Consider the following 24,876-nt stretch of genomic DNA (forward strand, 5'->3'; position numbering starts at 1 on the left):
CATTTGAGTCCAAACAAGGAGACATCTCCCAGTAGTCCCCAAGTGTGGTGAGCGAGGGCTGCGTGACAGTGTGTGTCTTCTGTGCCTGCAGTTACGGCTAGATGAGGCTCAAGAAGCAGAATGCCAGGCGTTGAGGCTACAGCTCCAGCAGGAAATGGAGCTGCTCAATGCCTACCAGAGCAAAATCAAGATGCAGACAGAGGCACAACATGAACGCGAGCTCCAGAAGCTAGAGCAGAGGGTGTCTCTGCGCAGAGCACATCTTGAGCAGAAGGTATGAGAGTTACTGGTGGTCCTGTGCAGCTGGGTGGGGAAGTTGCAGCCTACGACGCTGCTGTGTTTGGAGCCCACCCCGGTTACAAGGGGTTAAACCAGGCCCTGTTCACTTGTTTGCCTCATGTCCTAGTAACCCTGAGAGGCAGGCACTGTCCCCATTCTACAGGCCAAGATGGCTCAGTTACTTGGTAAGTCTGATCCCATAGCCTAAGCCTTTATGCTTCTCTGATAGGAAGGAAATCCTCCATCTCCACGGGTGGTAGAAGTCTTTAAGCAAGAATTAAAATGAAGATAGGCCAGTATTGCCATGCATAATAAGTGTTATACTAACTGAAATATTCAGTGCTTTAGATATACTAAGGACTGTGAAGTGAAACAATATCATCAAGCACCTCAAAGCTGGTGAGCATTTACTGGCTTAACCAGCTGTTCCAGCAAGTAACAGAAGCTTTTCCCAGCTCCTGCTCTAAAACTAAATTTCCAGTGACCCAGGAGGCCTCCAGCCCTTTATGGGAAAGAAGCACATTCTAATTATGCTCAGGCGTCTTTGGGCTTCTCCTGAGCTACCTCCTGCTGGGACAGGACTCTGACCTAGATCAGCCCAGCCAGGTGGCAGCTCGAAGGGCATTGCTTACCCCAGGTGGGCCCCAGCATTCTCATGCTTGTAGCAAGTTTTAAACATAGTGGATCAAGTCACTGGACTCCCCAGCCTCCCTGGTCTAGGTTACTCTGAGCCCCTGCAGTGCTGGTGCATGCAGGTGTGCACAGGTGTGCAATGGGTGCCCATTGGGAGACCGTCCCATTAAGGACCAATCGCTGTGCTTCTTTCAGATTGAAGAGGAGCTGGCTGCCCTGCAGAAGGAACGCAGTGAGAGAATCAAGTTCCTGTTGGAAAGGCAAGAGCGAGAGATTGAAACTTTTGACATGGAGAGCCTCAGAATGGGATTTGGGAATTTGGTTACATTAGATTTTCCTAAGGAGGACTATAGATGAGATTAAATTTTTTGCCATTTACAAAAAAAAAAAAAAGAAAACAGAAAAAAATTCAGACCCTGCAAAACCACATTCCCCATTTTAACGGGCGTTGCTCTCACTCTCTCTCTCTCTCTCTCTCTCTCTCTCTCTCTCTCTCTCTCTCTCTCTTTTACTCTTACTGACATCGTGTCGGACTAGTGCCTGTTTATTCTTAATCCATCAGGGGCCCTTCCTCCCCCCGTGTCAACTTTCAGTGCTGGCCACATGCTGGCCATCCCTTCTATTCATAGTACACGTCACAGTATTGATGTGATCCGAAATGTTTCAGTGAAACCTTGGAGACAGTTTTAACAAAACCAGTAAACCAACAACAAAGTGGATGTATATTGCTTTAAGCAATCACTCACTACCACAAATCTGTGAAAGTAAAGCAAAAAAATAAATAATAATAATAATAAATGCCAAGGGGGAGAGAGACACAATATCCGCAGCCTTACACCTTAACTAGCTGCTGCATTATTTTATTTTATTTTATTTTTTTGGTATTTATTCATCAGGAATTAAAAAAAACAAAGTTTTATTAAAGATTGAAAATTTGATACATTTTACAGAAACTAATTGTGATGTACATATCAGTGGTGACATATTATTACTTTTTTGGGGTTGGGGGGTGGGCGGGATGAAGAGATCTTGTGATTTTTAAGAACCTGCTGGCAAGAGTTTAACTTGTCTTCAGCATATTCTGATTGTATCATAATCATTTTCTGCGGTAGCAGAGGATGTGAATACACTTACAGAGCTCACAGAATCCCAGTAGCACAAATTGGGCTTTGGCAAATCGTGTATTTTGTGTATAGAAGGAATTTAAGGAGAGGTATTACTTATTTTCATATTGTATTTTAACTGTTTCTCTGATCAAATTTTTTTACTTCCTCCTCCTGTCCCTCCCCCACTTCCCTCCTTTTCCAGTTCAGTATTTGGAGTTTTACACTGTCTCTCAGTCAGATCAACTTGACCGTTTTCTTTATTTCCCTGCCCCTTCCTGAGTCCCATCTCTTGGTCATAAATATTGCATTATTCACACTTTCAAACTGTGTATTTTCTTACAATAAAAAATGATGAAAAATAAAAGGCTTTACTTCTTTTGCATGCACTTTAAAAAAACGAAACAAAACATTTTTCAGGTCCCAAGGAAGAGCATGATAACTGTCAGAGCTTTTAACTATATTTGTAAATAAAAGTGTTCATCACATTGCCTTGCTGTGTTATTGTAGCAGGAAGTTTCCCTTCCAGGTTCACCCGGGGATAATTCAGAGGGGCAGCTGCCCTCCTGAAACCCTTCTCCATGCCTTGGTTGTGCCAGGAAGACGCCATTCAAGACTTTGCAGGGAAAGCCGTGTCTTCCAAGTTCTCCTTGGCTGAAGATGGTGTCGCACTGTTTGACCTACTCAACTGCACCTTACTGCCCTTAGCCATAGAAGGGGGCACACGCGTGTAAACACACACAAACATGCCAGGGTTACATAGGAGCATGCATTGCTGGGCAGATAAGCTGGATAACCTTAAGAATGCAGCAAGCTATGCAGAAAATATAGTACCCAAATACTTAAAGTGATCCCACTGTAATGTGGATTCCCCCTCCCTTCATATTCTTTCATTACAGTGAGATGGTAAAAATCTAGAACTTCGAGTCAGGACAATTTCATTAAGATCTCATACTCTTAGACCAGTAAGTGCTAGCCATTGACAATTGCTCTTTTGAATGACCTAAAGGTCATCCTTGTATCCTACAGGAGGCTCCTTGTCACTATGATAGACTAAAGCACAAAGGTATACTCATAAAATTATATCTTATTAACATGAATTAACCCCAGTCACAAAGCCTTTATAATAATTATCGCCCTAGGGTCAGGGTTATAGCTCAATGGCATCACACCTGCCTGGCAACTGCAAGGTCCTGAGTTCAATCCCTGGTACTGGGAAAAAAGTATAGTTTCCTAAGCAGCTCAGTTCGTCAACATTTCCATATTAGGTACATCTGAAAATAATGGAGGGGGAAGGAAAGAAGATACGCAACTGCTATAATTTGGATCTGAAATGGCCCCCAAAGGCTGATGGGTGTAAGACTTGGTCCGTAGCCTGGCGCACAACTGGGAGGTGTTAGAATCTTGAAGAGGTGGGGCTGAGTGGAAGGAAGTTACATCACTGTGAGGCATGCCCTCAAAGGGAATTCTGGGACCCAGCCCCTTCCTGGCCTCCAAGAGATCAACAGGCTTCTCCACCACAAGCCCCTGCCACAATGTAGTGTACCACAACAGGGCCAAGTTACCATGGGCTGAAACCTTTGAAACTGAAACCTTTCCTTCTTTTAAACTGAGTATCCCAGGAATTTTGTCTCAGAAATGGAAAACTAACAATAATTATCCATGAAAAACAGATCACCTGTGTTGCATGTTTATGCTTACCACAGGACAGAATGCTACCCTACCATTTTAGAAATGAGAAAATAAGCCCAGACCAGGGTAAGTGGTGGGATGGGACCTGAATCAGGACCTGTCAAATTTTAGGACTCTCAACGCAAAAGGACATTCAATCTTCAAGTAAGGCAAAAAAAAAAACCCACAGTGCATTTCATCCAAATTTCTGTGATGAAAAATACCTAGCTAGCTTGTAAAAAAGCCTTAAGTCTTTGAGCATATAGTTGCTGTTTTTATCAAAGTTCCCATTCTGCAAGTTTGTCAGCGATGTGTCCCAGAGCAGAGTTCCCAGAAAAAAGGAATGTGAGACCCTGCTCCCAACCCCTGGTATGGACTGAGTCTCCCATCCATCTCTGGTGCCTGCGTATGGACGTGGTAGGGAAGGCAGGGACTAGGATGGCAGCAAAAAAAACACGTACAGAAGTGATGTTGGGACAGTGGCAGACAGCCAGCGTCCTGCATTCTCAAAACATGCACTAAACTCCCCTGAATTAAAAAGAATTATTGTAGGTCTGTTATCCTTGTGGGGCAGGGGTAGCTGCTTACCATCGATTTGTAATTATTCCTTCAATGAATGTTTGTTGAGTGCCTTACAGGTGGTGCACACTAGATGCTTGAGATACATCAATGTATCTCAAACCTGTGAAGATGCATTCTCTAAGGCAGCTTGCATAAGAGGTAGAAGAAAACCAGTAGCAATCATGATAAATGATTTTATATGATAATAAATGCTATGGATACAAGGGGGAAAATAGGGAAATGGAAGGGCGAGCCAAGGTGTCAGGATCAGCATACATGTACCCACTCCTTCAAGGAATATTTATTGAGCTTCTGTGTGCCCGGAGATGTAGCAATAAAAAAAAAAAAGCTGGGTATGGTAGTCCATCCCTGTAATCCCAGCTCTCTGTGGGGTGAAGCAGGAGGAGCACAAGTTCAAACCCAGCCTGGGCAACATAGCAATTTAGCGAGACCCTGTCTCAAAATGAAGCAGTTACACAAGCTTAAAAATCATATGGTTTCTCTTCTATGAGAAACCTGAATTACAAGTAAGTCAAAGAGCAAAATAAAGATAGACAATAGGAAATAAGGAGATAGACCTTTGGCAAATGGGAAGGAGACTGGTAGGGGGAGAGAGAAGGGGAGAAAAGGGATATAAAAAGAATTGAGATGTGTCATGCACATGTGCCAACTACCCACAATGAATATATTCATTACATACCTCAGACATGTACTATAAATAGTATACAAATGTTTTTTAATTTGGGGGCTTTTTTTTCTTAAATTCTTTTATTGGTACATTTTAGGTATTACATTTCTTATTGGGAATTGTACCTTTACATGATGCATCTTGGTTCTTATTTTTTCCCCATTCCTAGCCCTCCCTTCACCCCCTCCACCCTTTCCTATTTACAAAGACTTTATTTCCATTTTTTCCATTTCTCATCATTTTTCCTTTCCCTTCTTTCCTTTCCCCTACCCCTCCCACTTCCTTCCCCTTTGCCCCTTTTCTTCCTATTTCACATTATCCGTTATACCTTTTAGTCCTTTACATTTTCAGTTTCTCACACTAGAGAAACTCTTCGGTATTTACACATGTGTGTCCTATTTATTTCACTTAAGAGTATCGCCTCAATGTGCATCCACTTAGCTATAAATGTCTCTAATTTCTCATTTTTTATGGCTGAGTAGTACTCCATTTTATAAAAACACCACATTTTCTTGATCCAGTCTCCAGTTGATGGGCATTTGGGCTGTTTCCAAGTTTTAGCTATCACAAACTGTGCTATGAACATGGGTGCACATATATCACTGTGGTATGATTCTTTTAATTCTTTGGGGGAAGATCCCCAGCAGTGGAATAGCAGGGTCAAATGGGACTTCCAGTCCTAATTCTTTGAGGTATCTCCATACTGATTTCCACAGTGGTTGCACCAGTCTACACTCCCACCAGCAGTGGTGCAGGGTTCCTCTTTCCCCACAGCCCTGCCAGCATTTGTTATCGGTTGATTTTATGATAGCAGCCATTCTTTCAGGTACTGGGGATCGAACTTGGCTCCTTGTGCTTGCGAAGCGGATGGCGAAACCACTGAGCTAAATCCCCGGCCCCGGTTTTTGTTTTTTTGAGACAGGGTCTCGCTATGTAGTTCAGGCTGGCCTCAACTCACTAGGTATCCCAGGCTGGCCTGAAACTCATGGTGATCCTCCTGCCTAAGCCTCCTGAGTGCTGGGATTACAGGCATGTGCCACCATACCCAGCAAAAATTTTTTAAGAAAAAGGAAAGGCTGGGATATAGTAGCTCAGTGTGAAGGCCCTGGGTTAAATCTCCAGTACCAAGAAAAAAAAAAGGATGCAGTTGCTACTGCTCTCAGGCTCGTGGTGTGTGGTGTAAATCTCTACTAGAACAGATCATCGATAGCCTTGGTTTATTCATAGCAGTAAAAGAGGGTCCTGACAGTGAGTACTGGCTGCTAACCAGGACCTTAAAGTAACTGCAGTCATTCCAGTCAGGGGCATCAGAGGATGTATAATTAGGTAAAATAATTTACTTCTTGAATTTGCCACCATCTGTAATTACTTATGTACCTATTGGAAAAGTGTTTTCTTAGGCACCTGGAAACAGGCCCACTTAAGAAGCCCTTCTGATTTTAATCCAGTAGTATATTTTGCCATAGAAATATATTTTGAATGCCAGGCACGGTGGTGCACCCCTGCAATCCCAGCACTTGGGAGGGTGAGGCAGGAGGATCACTGCAAGTTCAAGGCCAGTCTGGGCTACATAGCACGTTAAGGACAGCCTGAACTGCCTAGTGAGACCCTGTCTCAAAAAACAGACAACGACAACAACTATATATATATATATATATATATATATATATATATATATATATATACACACACACACACACACACACACATACTTTGATTGTTCAGGTTTAGCACAGTAAGTCTCTCTCCTGCTGTATATAACTAAAACCCAGACAAAAGGTAAAGGCAACTACCTGAGGATACTAAAAATTAAAATTAAGTGGGTTGTACAGAAGCAACGTAGACTGGAATGAAAATGAAATAAAACCATTCTCCGACAAAGGAAAAGAGAAGCATTTTTAGCAGATTTATTCTAAAATGCCACGAGGCTCAGTGTGGTGGAATATGCCTGAAGTTCCAGCTAAATGGAAGGAAAATCACTTGATTTTGGGGGGGGGTGCCGGGTTATCAAACTCAGGACCTTGCTCTTGTGAGGCAGGCGGCAGAACGGCTGAGCTAAATCTCCGGCCCCTCCCCCCATTTTTAAATATATAGCACTGTTGAAAGCAAAACTGATAATGCTGTGTGGTAAGGGTTTTAATGTCTGCAAATGTAATCCATATGATAGCTATAACAAAGGTTGGGGGTAAAGGATGTATTTGGTTGCAATGATCTACATTTTACTTGCAGTGTTAGTTTCTATTCTGAGACTATGAAAAATTAACTCTATTGTAATCTCCAAAGCAACTATCAAAAAGAAAATCCAAATGGTAATACCCAGATACCTAAGAGATAAAATAATCCAAAAGGAAGCAAGAAAGGGAGAAGAGAGAAAAAAATTTTTTAAATAATCAAAGCTGAGTGTAAGGGGGTACACCTATAACTCCAGCACTCAGTGACTGAGGCAATCAAGAATCTGAGGCAGCCTGGGCTCCACAGCAAGTTCCAGGTCAGCACGGACTACCTGTCTCAAGAAAAGGAAGGGGGAGGTAAAGGAGAGAGATGAAGTCATCAAAATGACCAAGATATGTTCTATCCATGTACCAATTCCCCAAAATGAACATCACCATTTTGTATTACAAACTTGTACTAATAAAAGTGGATAAAGAGAAATCATATCATAAAACAGAAGATCATAAAGCCCACTACACCAATAATTATATTAAATCAATTACTGGAAATTTTCTAGTCCATTTAAATTTCCAAAGGAAATCATACAATTGGGGTAGAGGGACCAGGAATAAGAGTCAAGAGAATAAGAAAAAAATAAAAATTTGAAAGATGGGCCCTGGGTGGAGGGGACCCCCAATCTGTTGGGAGCCATTCTACATAATTTTGGGGAAAAAAATCATTTCACAGTTAAATTATGATTAGAGCCGTCTAAGGCCTCAATAGTCTGATGATGTTGTGATGCTCAAGGGCAAGATTACATCAGCTGAAGACATCCTGGTTCTTTGAGAACCCAGTAGAAATACAAAAAGAGAAAGGTTTCACCTGGGGAGGAACAAATTCCTTATCAATTTAACTCATCCCACCTGCTGTTGTAAGACCATTTTGCTCATCTCACTGTCCTAATCACCTGAAGCTCCTCATCAGCCTAAGATCCTCATCAGGGTAAGATTTTCATCATCATAGGAATACCACCCTCTAAGACATCTGATACTTCCTGCGGTTATAAGACCCTTGTCAATTTAGGATTATGGCCAGCCTCTGAGTCATCTGATACTCCCTATGAAACCAATAAATAGTGGCAAGCTTGGGGTGCCTTTGTCTTTGTTGCCCAGAGTGGCACTGATCAGGCCCAAAACCCAGCTTCTTCTCTAACCCTTGTTTCGTGTCTTTATTCTTATCAGCTCTGTGTTGTAGTGGCTCACAAGAGACCAGGACCCACTGCAGGGGTTCTGGTAAAGTCCCTTTCCCTATTCCCTATACCAGTCAAGAGTGCAGTCCGCAAGTTGTTGTCATCAGAACCAGGGAGTTGATGAATGGGCTTTAGAGTTCTGTGAGAACTCAGTTGTACATTAATTCTTATAGAAGTGTACTTTGGGGGAGGAGAAAAGAAATTTATTTCCAGTACCAGGGCCCTCTACCACTTAGCTACATCCCTGGTCCTTTTTATTTTGTATTTTGAGACAAGATCTTGCTGTCGCTAAATCACTATGTTGTCCAGGCTGACCTTGAACTTGCAGTTCTCCTGCCTCTGTTTTCCAGAGTGCTGGGCTTACAGGCATGTGCCAGCATGCCTGGCTAGAAGGAATTTTATGGTGTAATAAATGGTTATAAAGAAGGACCTAACCTTAAAAACTCCTCTAAAATCACTCATTCCTCCAGTGGTCCAGGAGACTTCAGTATGTGTGAGGAACTTTTGTCAGGGGCCAGGCTACTAAATATAACATTCTCAGTTCTTACCTTCGTGAAGGATCCATCCAATAAACAGACTTTAAAGTTATATACAGACATACTTTAAAATTACAATTCCATTGCAATGGAGTACAGGAAAATGGATGAATTACTGTCAAAGAGCACAGGAGGTGAAGATTCTAGGCAGCACTTGTAAAGGACCAAAGCTGGAAGGGGCACCCACTTCTTAGCCAGATGCCCCTGGGCTTACCCACTTTCCCTCCCAATCTTTGTTTCTAGGGGACTAACGCATCCTTTCTTACATATTCCACGTGAACATCTTTTACATACTCCACCTGTTTCCACTTGTGCCTACACCTGTTTTAGACAAGGAAGCTAATATTATTTCCTTATTCATCTTGACTTTCAAAAGGACTTTGTGATTAGCAAGATAATCTCAGAAAAACTGCTTAGAGAAAAAACAGTAAATGAATTTAAATGCACGTAAATATCACGTTGTCAGAATGCATAAAGCTTGAGAAGACTGAAAGGGTATGGAAGAACAGGTTCTTTGGTGTTCCCCTGTCTAATACAGACAAGGTTATCTTTTTGGAGGACAGTTTGTTGGTATCAGAACTGAACATGCTCCTACTCTTCGATGTAATTATTTCAATACTAGGAATTTTCCCTACAAAATTACTTGCAACAGCATTTTACACATATAGGAAAAATGTTTGCTGAAGCACTGATTATAACAGTAAATAACCAGAAATAATCTACACCTCATAGTTGGGGACTATGATGTATCCTCTAGCAAATATATTATGGGACATCTATAAAATTGAGTATTTGTTCAAAATGTGAACTATAGTGATTAACTGAAGATCTATTACATGAACTATATTAGTTTGGAAACAAAGGGCAGAGCTGGACATGGTGGCGCATGCCTGTGTAACAGTACTCTAGGAGGCTGAGGCAGAAGGATTACAAGTTTGAGCCCAGCCTTGGCAACTTAGTGACTTACCAAAATCCTGTCTTAAAAGATAAAAAGGCTTGGGGATATGGTTCAGGATGAAGGCTCTGGGTTCGATCCCCATTATAGGAAAAAAAGAAAAAATAAGTGTGGAAAACATACCAATGTATACACTAAGACTTTTTTTTTTTTAAGGATATGCAGATATGTGTGTTTACCTTTATTTTCTTCTGGAAGAAAACCCAAGAAACCAGTAACTGCTATTTAGGAGAAACTGCAGGGTAGGTTAAGTCATTTTCCTTCCTTCTCTTCCATCTTATCTCTCGCTAGGAATAAAGCCAGGGCCTCAAACATGTAAAGCATGTATTCTACCACTGAACTACACCCTGGGCCAACATCGTTTCTTCTGGAACTGGGAACTCAGGGCCTCATACATGCTAGGTGAGTGCTCTACCACTGAGCTATTTCCTCAGCTCCTTTTAAGACAGGCTTTCCTTAAGTTGTCCAGGCTAGCATTCAACTTGGAATCCTCCTATCTCAGTATCTCAAGTAGCTGGAATGACAGGTGTGTGCCATTGTGTTTGACTCTACATTAAGGTCAACGGGATAATTATTTGTTTTCTCTGTAACTCTTGTTTTATCAAATCTTATTTAAAAAATAAATTTTAAAACACTAAAGTTAAAAAAAAGTTTCTCTTTACCTTAACTGCCCCTAGAGATCATATTAGGTGACACTTCCAGCAGCTGTTTGAAGAAAGTACTTCAAAACCAGGTGCAGTGACAAACACCTGTCATTCCAACTACACAGGGGCTGAGGCAGTGACTGAGGTTAAGTCCAGCCTGAGCAATTCAATGACTTAGCAAATTCTCATCTCAAAATAAAAAGTTTAAAAAGCCAGGAGTGTGGCTCAGTGCAAAAGCCCTAGGTTCAATCTTTAGTACTCCAGGAAAAAACAGAAAAGTCAAAACAAAACCATGAAGGCCATAGGTGACTTCTAAGGCCCAGTTATAGTCTCTGCACAAGTACCTCAAGGGGGAAGAGTTGTCAATCAGCTTCAAACATCATTCTTGGCGGGAGATGTGACCCAGTGGTATTGCACTTACCTAGAATGCACGAGGCCCTGGGTTCCAGTCCCAGCAATGCAAAATTAAATTTTTCTTAGGCCAAAAGAATCTTGTAAAAGCAAAAGATCTTTCTGGAGCTGAAAACTCTGCCTAAAGTCTTATAAGAGTTCTTAAGAACCTCCCATCTGAAGGTTCCTCCTGCCGTAGCGGCCAGGACCTGCGAAGCCATTCTGGTGAGAGAAGCTCGGGGATCAGATCCCAGCCTCTCCTGCTGCTCAGGGAAAAGGGTCGTCTTCGTCCTCAGAGGTCATCTTCTGACTTCCCCCTTTTATGAAACCCACACTGAATTAAGCAAAACACGTGGAGGTCAAGATTGTCCAGTGTTTTCACTTTTATTCAACGATAAGCAAACAACAGAATTAACACAACAGGAAGCAACTCTAGCCCAGCTTTTCTTAAACCAATGACAAGGGACCAACTTAGCAGACACTAATTTTAAGGATCCTGACAACGTGTCACCCCAACCCACTGCTAGACTAGACGGCCAGGCCTCAAAAAGAGCAAGGCCATCCCTCCTACCGCTGTTTCCAGCTGCGCCCTTTAAAGGACCCAGAGCAGGACCCTGACATCATCTAAGCCACCAGAAATGTAACAGCCTGTCCTGGTTTACCCAAGATGGGAGCCTCTGGTCTTCCCACACTGTGAAAACTCATCTCAGAAGGTGCCTCGTGCACAAGTCTGGACTCAAGACTCGTGAAGGCAGAGACAACCCATCTTTTTTAGCTTCCTTTACAGATTCTTTGATAATTTGCTTTGTGCCTGTATACTTGGTCTTTTTTTTCCCCTTAAACCTTGGGGTGCTCTGCCTTTATTAACAATGCAATGATCCCATCGTAGTACCAAAATATCCCCCAAAACAGAGTTCAAATTTGACCCAAACATAAACTGGGATGTGTGACTGTCTAGAATCCCAAAGGACAGGCAGCAGGAAAAGTCATCCTAAAGCACTATGGGACAGACTAGGTCTCACTTGGGCAAAGGGAGTGGGACAAGGGAGAAAACTACATGCAACACTGAACAGAACTCAAGAACACTGAGTGGCATCTCCAGGACCATAAAACCTTGTGGAGTTTCCCCTACTTCCCAGACAGCTGCTCGTACAGTTTGGGCACGTAGTCATCCCACTCAGCCTGGTAACACATGCCGGCCACCGGGGCCCCGAGCTGGTATTTCTTTCGGAAGTCTGCCACCTTGAACTTGCCGCGGTGGTCCCCAGATCGGTTGCTGAGGATGGGCTCATCACACTTCAGCGGTTTGTCCTGCTCGTAGACCAGCCACACGTAGCGGTGCAGGCCTGGAGGGAGAGGCAGAAGGGAAGATGTGCACACAGGAGGCACCCGACATGGAGCCATCACCTGTTTTCAACTGCTTCAAGTCACACGGGCTCAGACCACCCTACAGGACACTGAGGACGCAGAGCAAGAAGATGAATCAGATCACTCAACCGCTGAATGTCACCAGTGCAAGGCCGCTGCCATGGGATCTGGTTCAAACCCATCATTCCAGCCTCTGACCACCCCACATCTCACCTCCAATCCCCTCTCTGCGCCTCACTCACCTCCACTTCCGGCCCATCTCCAGCCATTCCTACCACCCCCATCAGAATACCCATCTTCCCTCCGTCTCGGTAACATCAGTAGCCAGAGATCTAACTTTGCAATTTAATCTTCCTGCTAAAAGTAAAACCTCCATAAGCTATGCTATGTCCTATCACCCTAAAATGCCCAGCACATGGGAGGTGCTAATAACATGAGCAACAGATGGAGGGGAAAGTCTCCTCTCGGGGTCAGTGCCATCATACCAGTCAAGCCAAGGCAGGCAAATGGAGTGTTATCTTTCTATCTCTTCAACATACTTTCTCAGAAGACTACAGACTCGTTTCAAAATGACCTAAACTCCCCTTAATCACAGCAAACAGTTTTGTTTTGTTTTTTTGAGACAGGGTTTTGCTATGTAGCTCAGGCTAGCCATGAGCTCACTACATAGCCCACACTGGCCTTGAATTCACAGTGATCCTCCTCTATCAGGCTCGAGTGCTGGGATTACAGGTGGGTGCCACCAAACCCAGCAACAAAGAATGCTTTTGAAGCACTCACAAACACCTTATTAAACTAACTGTGCACCTTGCTGTATTTTTTTCTTTTTCCATTTATAATACTGAGGATCAAACCTAGAGGCATTCTACCACTGAGCTACATCCTCATCCCTTTTCATTTTTTATTGTGAGACAGGGTACCACTAAATTGCCCAGGTTAGCCTGGAACTCCAGATCCTCCTGCCTCAGCCTACCAAGTAGCTGGTAATAAGGCATAAGCCACCGCACCTGGCTAACTATGCAGCTTTCTCTAAGATCCAATTAAGTACTAGACACAAATGAGTATCATGAGCTTTTCTAAAAAGTTTTTTTTTTAAGTTACATAAACATCTGCACATCAGTGTTCACTGCTGCACTATTCGTTAACACCCAGGAGCTGGAAGCAGCCCAAATGTCCATCAATTGAGGATTGGTTATTAAACAACTTGTGGTATATCCACAAAATGTGCTATTATTCCGCCTAAAAAAGGCACTTTGACACATGCTGCAACATATGCACCCTGAAGATATTATGAAGAGCTATCCAACGCAGTCCAACTCATCGAACAGAGTGGGGAATACTGGTTGCCAGGAAGGGCTGGGGGAGGAGTGGGGTGCTGTTGTTCAGTGGATACAGCTTCCCTTCGGGAAGATGAATTAAGTGTTTAACAATAATGTGAATATAGTTTACACTGGTGAACTGTACACTTACAGAATTAAGACACTGAGATTTGTTACATGTTTTTACTGCAGTTTAAAAAGTTATTAAATACTACCACTTCACACACATTAGAATGTCTAAAATTAAAAAGGACCAACAGCAGAGCACGCATAGGCCTGTAATCCCACCTACTCAGGAAGCTGAGACAGGAAGATTCCAAGTTCAAGGGCAACCTAAGTAACTATGCAAGACCCTGTCTCAAGATAAAAATGTTTAAAAAGGGGCCAGGGATTTAGCTCAGTGGCACTGCGCCTGCCTCGAAAGCACAACATCCTGAGTTCGATCCCCAACACACACACAAAAAAAAGTTTAAAAAGGCTGGGGATATAGCTCAGTGGTAGAACCCTTGCCTAGCAGGCATGGAGCCCTGAGTTCCATATATATACAATTTTTTGTTTGCTTTGGAGACAGGGTCTCGCTATGTAGTTCAGGCTAGCCTTGAACTATGTAGCCCAGGCTGGCCTCGAACACACGGCAATCCTCCTACCTCCATCTCTCAAGTGCTGGGATTACAGGTATGCACCACTACACCAGACAAGACCAACAATATTTAATCTTGGTGTGGAATTACAGGGATTTTACATGGATCTATTGAGACCTTCGAATATGTTGGTTAGAGTATAAAGTTTTCAACCATTTCAGTGAACTCCTGGGCAATTTTTATGACCCAACAATTCTACTCCTAGGCATATACCCAGGAGCCATGAAAACACCTGCCCACAGAATGAAAGGAATGTATGCAGCCACTTTATTCATAAGAGCACAGTACTGGGAACAATGCCCATCCAAAGGGGAATGCTAACTAACTGTGGTGCACAAGGGAATACTACCCAGGAACAAAAAAGGGTAAATGACTGGATACAAGCACTGACTTGGCTGGCTGTGGAATCATCCTGCATGACTCCATCTATCGGACTGTAAGCACAGCAGAAATCATCTAGGACAATAGGTACAGAGAACAGTGAGCTCTGGGGGGTTTCAAATAAAAAGGTCTCATGCACCAAAAAACCCTCTGGGTGATGCAAATGACTTCTGTCTTTTTGAAATGCCTAAGTGTATATGCATCAGTCAGATCTGCTGCCTGAAACCTTATGACCTCTATTTATTTACTATATGGACTTCAGACCCTACTAGAAGAATCTGAACAGAAAAATGAGTTACCAAGGCTTGTTTTTTAAATGAGAACACCGCTCCTTCTCGAGAGAATTGCTTTATGCTCATGTGTATACTGCCCATAATTAAATTGCCTGAGTTTATAACTTCCCTGGAGAACTTAACAGGTCCCTAGGAAACCTGGCCCTTTACCCTCCCTATTATGAATGCATGAGAGCTCAAAGCCATCTGGAAGTTTCTGGGCAGGAGTTCATGACCAGCAGTCCTTATCAGGCACTTCTTATACCTCTTCATAGCAGGACAAGTGTGCACAAAAGCTACTCTTCCGCCATGCTTCATCCACCATCATCTCCCTGGTAACCACAATGTACCCTCAGGGCATGCTCAGGGGAGTCGCAAGGTAACCTTCTCTCTGGTCCACCTTGCTTTACATGGAACAGGATCAACAGTGTGTGGAATGGCTTCAATCCAGATCTAACACAGCCATCCAGATCTTTTCAAGATACTAAACTGAACAGAGAGCAGAGATGACTCAACTGTGCTCAGCCCATGTGCACCCCCAGAAACCCCTTCTACAGACAGCACTGTTTCCTTCTCGTCTTTCCTGCTTATTAAAGGCCCACATCTAGGCAGACCCCAAAGTTCCAGCCAGCCCACACTCCAGGAGGTCTGAACGTGCTCAGGAAGGCAAATGCCCTAAAGGAACCCAATCAGCCTTCTTTCTCCAGTAGGCTCATAAATAAAATGAATTCTAATGTGCATCCAGCCTCTCCAACCCTAGAACCAGTCTTTACCAACCTGTGCCACTGGGAGGCCCGGAGCCCACATAATCAGAGAGGACTGTGCCACTGCTGATGTCGTTGCCCTTCATGTTGACCACCAGAAAATGGTGCCATTCCCTGTGTGGAAGAACACAGCACATCAGTACCACAGGTTATGGCAGTCACTGCACAGCTGGCAGACATGCACTGAGCACATGCTCCAGCCCAGACACGCAGCAATGAACAAGACACAGGCCCTGCCTTTCCAGCTGGTGCAAACCTCATGTCTGCAAAGACAGCACCCAGATCCTGTGACACCCTGAGATTCTCTGAGGCAGAAGTCAGCACTCTTTGAAAGGGCCCAAGGGCCATGTTTCCAATGTTCTGCAGCTTTGTAATCCATACTATTGCAACAACTCTCTGCCACCACAGGAGGAAAGCAGCCAGAGAGACATACATTAACTATCACATTTGTGCTCCAATTCAACTCTATTTAAGGACACTGAAATTTGAATTTTGTTTAATTTTCACATCTCAAAATATTACTTTTGGGCCAGGGATTTAGCTCAGTTGTTCTGCTGCCTGCCCCGCAAGTGCAAGGACCCAAGTTCAATCCCCAGTACCAAAAAAAAAAAAAAATTATTAAAAAAAAAAACAACTGGGGGCCGGGGATTCAGCTCAATGGTTTCACCGCCTGCTACGCAAGTGCAAGGACCCAAGTTCGATCACTGGTTCAAAAAAAAAAAAAAAAAAAAAAAAAATTTTTTTTTCCAGTACCAGGTATCGAACTCAAGACCTTCCACTTGCCAGGCAGGCACAGGGCCACTGAGCTACATCCCCGACCCTTACAAAATATTATTGTTTTTTTAGTTTCTTCTTCATCTGAAAAATGTAAAATCCATTCTTAACACAGGGGGCCATACAAACACAGCCACAGATGGCTATTGGTAGTTTACAGGTTCCTGCTCAAGGGCAAAGAGACAGGAAATGGACATTCCAGCTTAAGCAAAGCACAAACATCCCAAACCAGGTCCAATTCTCTCTGTCTGGTAGGGGACTTAACACCAGGCAACTCATCCCCTCCATCTTTCCCCAACTTGCCTGAATTTGGGAGACTGCCTGCTGGGAGCATCCGGGTCCGTCAGGACTAAGGTGTAGAGTTTACCTGGATCCAGACCATCCCAGGAAATGCTGGTGGGTCTATTCTTAACCTGTAGAAAGGAGCCAGTTTGGAGTTAAAATGCCAAAAAATGCTGAAGAAACCAATTATTTCTTTGACCTCAGACTCCTCAAAGGTAAAACAGTCAATATTGATAAAAATTAGTGGGTTTTGCCTGCAGTGGGTGCCAGGAGGCAAAGTTTTATATATACCTATTAATTATCTTAAGTCTCAACAACACTAGGGGCTAGTATCCTAGCAGGTGAATAACAGAAAGGTGGGCTCTCCTCTCAACCACAACTTACACTCGGTCTGGGACGACAAGGTCTCTGGATTTGGACCTGAAGTTACTTGGTCCCTGCTAGGATGAAATAAATCTGCATTAACTAGACATTTAAAAGTGGGGAAAAAAAAAGAGAAAGCCTGGGCAAGAAATGAGCAGGGAGGCTGGGTAAAAGGGAGGACGGAACAGTCTCCAAGATGTACACTTCATATTCAAAACACCAACAACGATAAACTCTGTAAACATCCTAAACAGTGAAAGCTCGGGGTAATTTATTCACACCTTGCCAGGAGCTTCATAACCACCCACTAGCAACCGTATGGAGAAATCTAGTTTCTCCACTTCGAGCAGCCCGGGCCGAGGCATCAGGGGCCCAAAGCAAAAGAGTAAAACAAGGCCGCTGCGTGGAGCCTTCCAGCCAGCTGCAGGGCACACTCGCTTTGGCTGGCTGCACGCTCTTGACCGCTAAAACAAAGGAGAAATCGCCGGGAGGCGCTGGCCACCGGTTACGTAACGCGTCGCTGTCGGGTGGGGCACCTGCTCTCCAAACTGGGGCCAGAACTGCCGAGATCGCAGGGGTCCATCCGGGAGCGCACGGCTTATTCCGTGCCCGGCAAGTTCCTATTCGACCCTGCCCCCAGGATCAAGGGTGTTTCCGGGCCTCGGCTTCTCCTGTCCCTTGAAGTCCCAGGAAGATGGATCAAGGTCTCCAGCGGCCCGAGCGCAGCCAACACTGGCCCCGTTCCCTGGGCGCTCGGGGTGGCTCCCAGGCCTGCGGCTCCGACAGCCTGCAAAGTCCTCCCGCCCCGTCTCCGCGGGCCCCTCCGCTCCCCGACACAGGCCTCCCAGCGCACGGGCTAGCCCCGCGGTACCTGGGTGGGCGTCAGCACTTTGCCCAGCTCGTCCACCTCCACCCCGCCGTAAGCGACCCGCAGTGGGTGCTGGGGCTGCTCCTCCACTTCCTGCAGGCTCAAGGGCCCGGTCCACTTGCTGACGTCCGCCGGCATGACGACAAAGAGCGGGTAGTTAGGCTCGAGTTGCAGAGGAAGCCACGCACAAGCGAAAGCAAGACTCGACCCAGTCCGCAAACTGGCTGGAGGCGGCCCAGGTTCAGAGGCCACGCGAGCGCATACGCGCGCACACGCAGGGCCGTCGCCCCGCCCCTCTCTGTACCTCCAATCAACAGCGAGGTCCGGCCCACTCTGATCTCTGATTGGTCCTACCTCGGTAACGGGGGCGACTTGCGCTCTCGGGTCAAAGCACCTCGCTGTGTGCTATAGCTGAGTGCTCCCGAGCAGTAAGTAGCTCGGCGTGCAGGATCATGGTTTCTAGAGGTATGATTGAGCTAGTGTTTTTCGGGGGGGGGGGGGGGGGGTTTGGTTTTTTGTTTCTATTTTAAGCTTATTACATGAATCTTTCCTCCACACTTTCAGTTCAGAGATGATGAGGACTTCATCTTTTATATTTTTAAAAAAGAGCCTTATTTTCATCAATTACATGTGTTTTCATTTGATAACTGCCTGGTGAGAAGACCTAAGAACGTGGAGCATTTTCTCCGCAGACTAATATATTTGCTCACGTATTTCGTCCCTCCCCACCCACTTGATCCTCACAACATTCTTGTGATTATGTGACCATGATTATTCTTTTTTGCCGACAATGGCTCTGCCTTTCCCAAAAGGGCTCTCACTGTGGCTGCCGATTGCTCTCTTTTTGCTGACTATGAGCACTCTTTAGTACAGCTCAGCTAATCTGACCCTAGGGCGGCCTTTGGCATTGCTACCTCCCCCTGAAGAATAAAAAGCAATTTTCGCTTTTTCCTCGGGAAAACACCAAATGGCGGATGACTCTGGTGCAGCAGGAGGGCCCGGAGGCCCCGGGGGCCCAGGCGTGGAAGGCCGCGGCGGCTTCCGCGGAGGCTTCGGCAGTGGCGTGCGCGCGACAGGGGCCGAGGCCGCGGGTGTCGCGGCGGTAAGGCGGAGGACAAGGAGTGGATTCCAGTCACCAAGTTGGGCCGGCTGGTCAAGGACGTGAAGATCAAGTCCCTGGAGGAAATTTATCTCTTCTCCTTACCCATCAAGGAGTCTGAGATTATTGATTTTTTCCTGGGCACATCCCTCAAGGATGAAGTTCTGAAGATCATGCCGGTGCAAAAGCAAACTCGTGCTGGCCAGCGTACCAGGTTCAAGGCATTTGTCACCATTGGGGACTACAATGGTCACGTTGGTCTGGGTGTGAAGTGTTCCAAAGAAGTAGCCATCATTCTGGCCAAGCTCTCCCGCAGAGGCTACTGGGGGAACAAGATTGGGAAGGCTCACATTGTCCCTTGCAAGGTGACAGGCCGCTGTGGCTCTGTGTTGGTGCGTCTGATCCCTGCCCCCAGAGGCACTGGCATCATCTCAGCCCCTGTACCCAAGAAGCTGCTGCTGATGGCTGGTATTGATGACTGCTACACCTCTGCTAGGGGCTGCACTGCTACTCTGGGCAACTTTGCTAAGGCCACCTTTGATGCCATCTCCAAGACCTACAGCTACCTGACCCCAGACCTGTGGAAAGAGACTGTCTTCACCAAGTCTCCCTACCAGGAATTCAGTGACCATCTTGTGAAAACCCACACCAGAGTCTCTGTCCAGAGAACTCAAGCTCCAGCAGTAGCTACAACATAAGGGTTTTTTCAGAAGAAAAATAAAAATGAATGAAATCTGGAAAAAAAAGTAATTTCATTTATTACAAAATAACACAAGCTTATTGTAGAAAATTCAGAGGAAAAAAATCCTAAGTAAATAAAAACTTTTTATTCCACTACCTGGATATAAATATTAGGAACAACATAGGGTGTATCTTTCCAATTGAAAGTGTTTATGAATCTAGATTATTTGCCCAGAAAAGTGCATGGTATTCTACCATCATAGAATATCTGTATCAAAAACAGATTATTATTTTAAATTTTAAAAAAATTTTTGGGTACTGGGGATCGAACTCAGGACCTTGTGCTTTCGAGGCAGGGATGGTGCCACTGTGATAAGTCCCCAGCCCCAGATTATTATTTTTAATGGCTTATTCTCATCTAGATGCACCATAATTTATTCAGAAAAATCTGTTAATGTTAGAGATTTACTGTTTTGTTTACAAATATTGAAATAAACATCTTTATGCATAAATGTTTAAACACTTGACATGTTTTAGGAAAATTTACTGGACGGGGCTTGTGTTAAAGTATTAGATGAAAGGGTATTACCAAACCTAAAAATGTTGAAAGATGTATACTTTACGGATGCCATACTAGTGCACATCTATAATCCCAGCGCTCAGAAGGCTGAGGCATGAGGACTGGGGGTTTGAAGGCTACACTGTGAGTTCATAGCCTTTGAAGAGTTAAGGCCAGCCTGGACTACATAGCAAGATCTTGTCCCTAAAACAAACAAACAAGCAAAAAGTATATACTTTAAGGGATGAATCACAGCTAATTCGTGTCAGTGTTCAGACTGAAGCCATGCCCTCACCTGGGAAGCACTGATAGGATTACTGGTTCTTTCCTTCATTCATTCGGTAAACGCAATTTGACTTCATTCATTCCATAAATGCATTTTCAGAACCCTGAAAGCAAAAGGAGAAACAGCCCCTGCCCTCATAGAGCATGTGGTCTGGCAGTGGGCAGACCTCAGACGAGGCACAGTAAATTCAGAGTGACAGACTGCGGTCAGCACCCAGGAGAGGCCAGAGTGTGGGTCAGCACCACAGAGCAACCAGCTTGGATCCCACCCCGAACTCTTTGTGTGAACTCGTGAGAAGTGATGGACATGAAACCCCTTGGGAAAGGTAGAAGAAAAGCTCCAGATACTTCTGCTCCTGCTACCATTCTTTTTTTTTGGTACCGGGGATTGAACTCAGGACCTTGCACTTGTGAGGCACGAGGCAGCACCACTGAGCTAAATCTCCAGCATCCTGCTACCATTCTTGTCCCTGCACTTCCCACCAGGCAGTTGTTCACCAGGCCCATAAATTCTACCTCCTTAATGTCCTCCAATGGGTCTACTTCTGTCCTCTGCCACTGTCCCTCCCTAGGTATCATTCTTCCTGGCCACTGTCTCCACTCTTCCTCCCTTCCAGCCCATCCTCCAGTGCACTGTGAATTTGCCCAGATATAAATCAGGTGGAATCACTCCCTGCTCATCCTACTCTAAAGTACTCTGTGGCACCCTGTCGCCTCTGGATTAAGTCCAGGCTCTTATTAGGCTCCTACAGACTTCTCCTGTGTCACTCTCCGTGCATTTTTTTCTCCCAGCACGCTGCATGTGGTCCATAAATGTGACTTGGTTTGTTCTAATCCTTGCTTCCTGGAGAGAACAGCCCAGGGCTAACAGGGACAGAGAAAGATAAGGAGATGGCAGGCTGATCCAGAGGTGGGTGTGTGAGTCAGTGTGCTCCAATTTTCTGATCTTTCCCACTACATGGTGCCTGGCGCTGACATGCAGCATCTCACTTCATCCTAAAGGCAAATTACCGTAAAGCCTGGATTGGCAACCATGGGAATGTGCTACTCAGATCTCTGACCACCTGGCTGGGGCTGCTGGGCTTTGCTTTTAGGCCAAAGCCATGCATTGGCAGCCTGTGACTCAACTGGTCAGGGAAGGGGAGGCAGGTGTGGCTCTGTAAGACAGGCTGGCCAGCATTCCCTGGGGCTACCCTAGGGCTCAGGCATCTCCTTCCTTGTGCCCTGAACCAGCTCAGCGGCTCTCCCAACCTCCCCTTTCCCTTCCACTTTCCCCCACAGCCATTTCTCCTAACAAATTCCTTGCACATCGAATCCCACCTTGTCGTCAGCTTCTCTGATGACCAAGAGTGACACTCTCGGGTGTGTTGGATATGGACCAGGGAGCAGATGAGTTTTGCTGGAATGAGCATTTCTATAAGGTCAAGTGATGGTAGAAATAAGGCTGAGCAGACTGGAAATGGATTCTCCCCTAGAGCCTCCAGAAGGAGCACAGCCCTGATGGGGCCCAGCCCCCTGTACTACTGGGGATTGACCCCTGAAACACTGAGCTATATCCCCGGCCCTTTTTATTTTGAGACAGGGTCAGGCTGGCCTCAAATTTGCAATCCCAAGCAGCTGGGATTACAAGGGACTACACCTGGTCCTATGACACTTTCTCTGTAGCCCAAAGATTTCTCTCCTCCTCCTCTTTCTCCCCCTCTTCCTCTTTCTTCTACCCCTCCCCTCTCCACCCCCTCTCTCTTCTCCTCCCGCTTCCCCTTCTCTTCTTGAGGTACTGGGGATCAGACTCAGGGCCTTATGTGTGCTAGGTAAATGCTGTAGCTCTGAGCAACAACCCCAGCCCTTGCTTTTTGGTTTTTATTTCTATTTGCAGAAAGTTTGATTTTCATTCTTTTTATAATACACATCCATATACAAACCAAATAAAAAACACACTTATTTCCGCATTATCTCCTTGAGTATTCTGTGTGAACTCTTTCTAATATGTGAATTGCTATGGTTTAGATAAGTGGGCCCCAAAGGCCTCTGGGTTAAGTAGGTTGTGGCGCCAGGGGAAGTGGGCAGTGCCCAGAAGGTGGGGCCTGGTGAAAGTCTTAGGTCTCACAGAGGGGTGTGCCTTAAAGGAGATTTCAGGATGGGTGCCTCCCCTTACGCTTTCACTTCCTGGCCGGGGGCTGCTGGTTTTCTCCACCTGGGGCTCACTGCCTCTCAGAGGCCCAAGGCAATAGGGCCAATGCCTCAGAGACTGGAACCTCCGAAACTGTGAGCCAAAACAAACCTTTTCTCTTCATAAGGTGATTATCTCTGGTATGTGTTATATTCCAGAAAATAATACATACAGTTAATTATATTTCAAAAACGTGTATTTTAAAACAGTTGCCAGCCAGGCATACTGGCACACACCTATAATCCCAGAGCTTTGGAGACTGAGGTAGGAGGCATGCCATGAGTCTCAAAAAAAACAAAATAAATAAAGTAATTGCCTAATATGAAAATATCACAAATTATTTAATCATGAATTTGTTGTTAGCCATTGAGGCTGTTTCTCATTTACTCCCTTGTTTGACAGTTCAGGAAGCTGCCAAAGAAGGCTTTAATCGAGCCAAGAAGAAACACTAAGTGGTCTGCTCTTGGCAGAGTGGTTCACGGTCTCTTTGTGGTCAAGAACAGAGCAGGACATCCAACAAAAGGCACCATTTCCTAGAGCAGCCAGATGTTCCTGCAGATGTCTACAGAAAGTCTAATCTTCATCCAGAAGCCAAGAAGTACCCTGAAACTCCAGCAAAAGTTCCACCCCTAGGAGCTCTTGGCATATAGCAAATACTCAATTTTTTTTGTTTGTTTTTGTTTTTTTTTGTGGTACCAGGGATGGAACTCAGGACCTTGCACTTGTGAGGCAGGCAGCAGAACCACTGAGCTAAATCTCTAGTCCCAAATACTCAATTTTTGCTGACCAATCAGAACAACGTTCATGTATTCTGTTAGTCAGCTTTCTGTTATTGTAACAAATACCTGAGACAATCAACTTACAAAGAGAAAAGGTTTACTTTGGATTAATCCAATAAATGTGTTTTTATTTGGTTTGGTTTCTGTCCATGATCGAGTGGCCCTATTGCTTTAGAGCTTTGTTGCAAAGATTACGTCATGGCAAGAAGCATGTAGTGGAATAAAGCTCTTCACTTCATGACAGGGAAGTGAAAAGATGAAATGGCCAGGCACCCACAATCCTATTCAAGGTCACAGCCCCCAGTGACCTAAAACCTTCCGCTAGGCCCCACCTCTTAAAGTTCAAATGCTGCATGTAGCACCATGTACTGGAATCTAAACACATGGGCCTTGGAGAAATATTCAGGATCCAAACTGTAGCATATATTAAAGTAGGTAGGGAAAGCAATAAAGAAAAGAAAGAAATGTCTCATGTATTAACATGCATGTCTGTGTGCCTTCCTGAATTGTCGTTTGTCCTGTGTATGTCTAGGCTGGGACCTCCAGTGGACACTGGTTGCAAGTAGACATGAATGAATGAATGAATGAATGAGCCAGTAAAACCACGGATTGCTTTTGTTTGCTGAGTGAGGCCCGGAAATCCACTGATGGATTTTGAAGCAATGACTTCATTCCAGTTTTACTCATTGCGATTTCACCAGGGTAAGTGTTTAGTAAGGGAGGACTTGACAAAAATAAAGCTTCATCCTGTGGCCATAGCTTGGGTTCAGAAATTGCCATCGCAGTTATACCAGTGACTTGGGAGTGGTGACTCCTGGGATGGGAACAGAAGAACTGGCTGTTCGCCAGCCTCTGAACCGAAACATTGTTCTGGAAATTAACCTCTAACTGATCTCTGAGATTCTATTTCACGGGAATTTTTTTATATTGAGATTTCTGTCTTTTCTCTTTGAGTATTTCAAAGTCTTTGGAAACATGCTTTACATTCTCACTGGCATTTTCTGCATGAAATATTTCTTGAAATGAGTTAGCCAGGAAATTAATTTTAAAGACAAGCAAATTCTAGTTCTACAGAACATTAAAAACAGAATTACTCTATGATCCAGCAATCCCACTCTGGGTTTGTGTCCAAAAGAATTGAAAGCAGGGCTCAAAGAAATATTTGCATTTTCAGCAGTGGTGCATGCCTGTAATCCCAGTTACTCAGGAGGATGATGTTGGAGGATCAAGAGTTTGTGGCCAGCCTGGGCAATTTAGCAAGATCTTGTCTCAAAATAAAAAGGGCTAGAGATGTAGCTCAGGGGTAGGGCACCCCTGGGTTCAGTCCTCAGTACCACAAAAAAGGAGAAAAGAAATATTTGTACTTCCATGTTCATTGCATCATTATTCACAAGAGAGGTAGAGAGACATC

General features: G+C 44.7%; 2 protein-coding genes and 1 pseudogene across 8 annotated transcripts in view; 2 read left to right on the top strand and 1 right to left on the bottom strand.

Moving 5' to 3' along the window:
* Nucleotides 1–2,382, top strand: part of Taok3 (TAO kinase 3) — a 189,319-nt gene extending 186,937 nt beyond the window's left edge. For all 7 annotated transcript variants that reach the window (XM_004843693.4, XM_087198101.1, XM_087198100.1 and 4 more), the window contains 2 exons: nt 92–274; nt 1,108–2,382. In XM_004843693.4, the coding sequence (XP_004843750.1) occupies nt 92–274; nt 1,108–1,269 (345 nt within the window). In that variant the 3' untranslated portion in view covers nt 1,270–2,382. The remainder of the gene's footprint in view (nt 1–91; nt 275–1,107) is intronic.
* An 8,843-nt stretch (nt 2,383–11,225) lies between these two features.
* Nucleotides 11,226–18,163, bottom strand: Pebp1 (phosphatidylethanolamine binding protein 1). The gene is made up of 4 exons (XM_004843694.4): nt 17,896–18,163; nt 16,683–16,792; nt 15,619–15,719; nt 11,226–12,206 (listed from the first exon to the last, which is right to left on the bottom strand). The coding sequence occupies exons 1-4, from the start codon at nt 18,028–18,030 to the stop codon at nt 11,989–11,991; spliced, it is 564 nt and encodes a 187-aa protein (XP_004843751.1). The 5' UTR covers nt 18,031–18,163; the 3' UTR covers nt 11,226–11,988.
* Nucleotides 18,164–18,844: 681 nt separating this feature from the next.
* Nucleotides 18,845–19,741, top strand: LOC101708506 (small ribosomal subunit protein uS5 pseudogene; annotated as a pseudogene).
* The last annotated feature ends 5,135 nt before the right edge of the window (nt 19,742–24,876 follow it).

The sequence above is a fragment of the Heterocephalus glaber genome, unplaced genomic scaffold (genome assembly GCF_053883595.1).
Source record: "Heterocephalus glaber isolate CG9 unplaced genomic scaffold, H.glaber_assembly_v1.0 deba00001687, whole genome shotgun sequence".
In the NCBI taxonomy this organism is placed as follows: Eukaryota; Metazoa; Chordata; class Mammalia; order Rodentia; family Bathyergidae; genus Heterocephalus; species Heterocephalus glaber.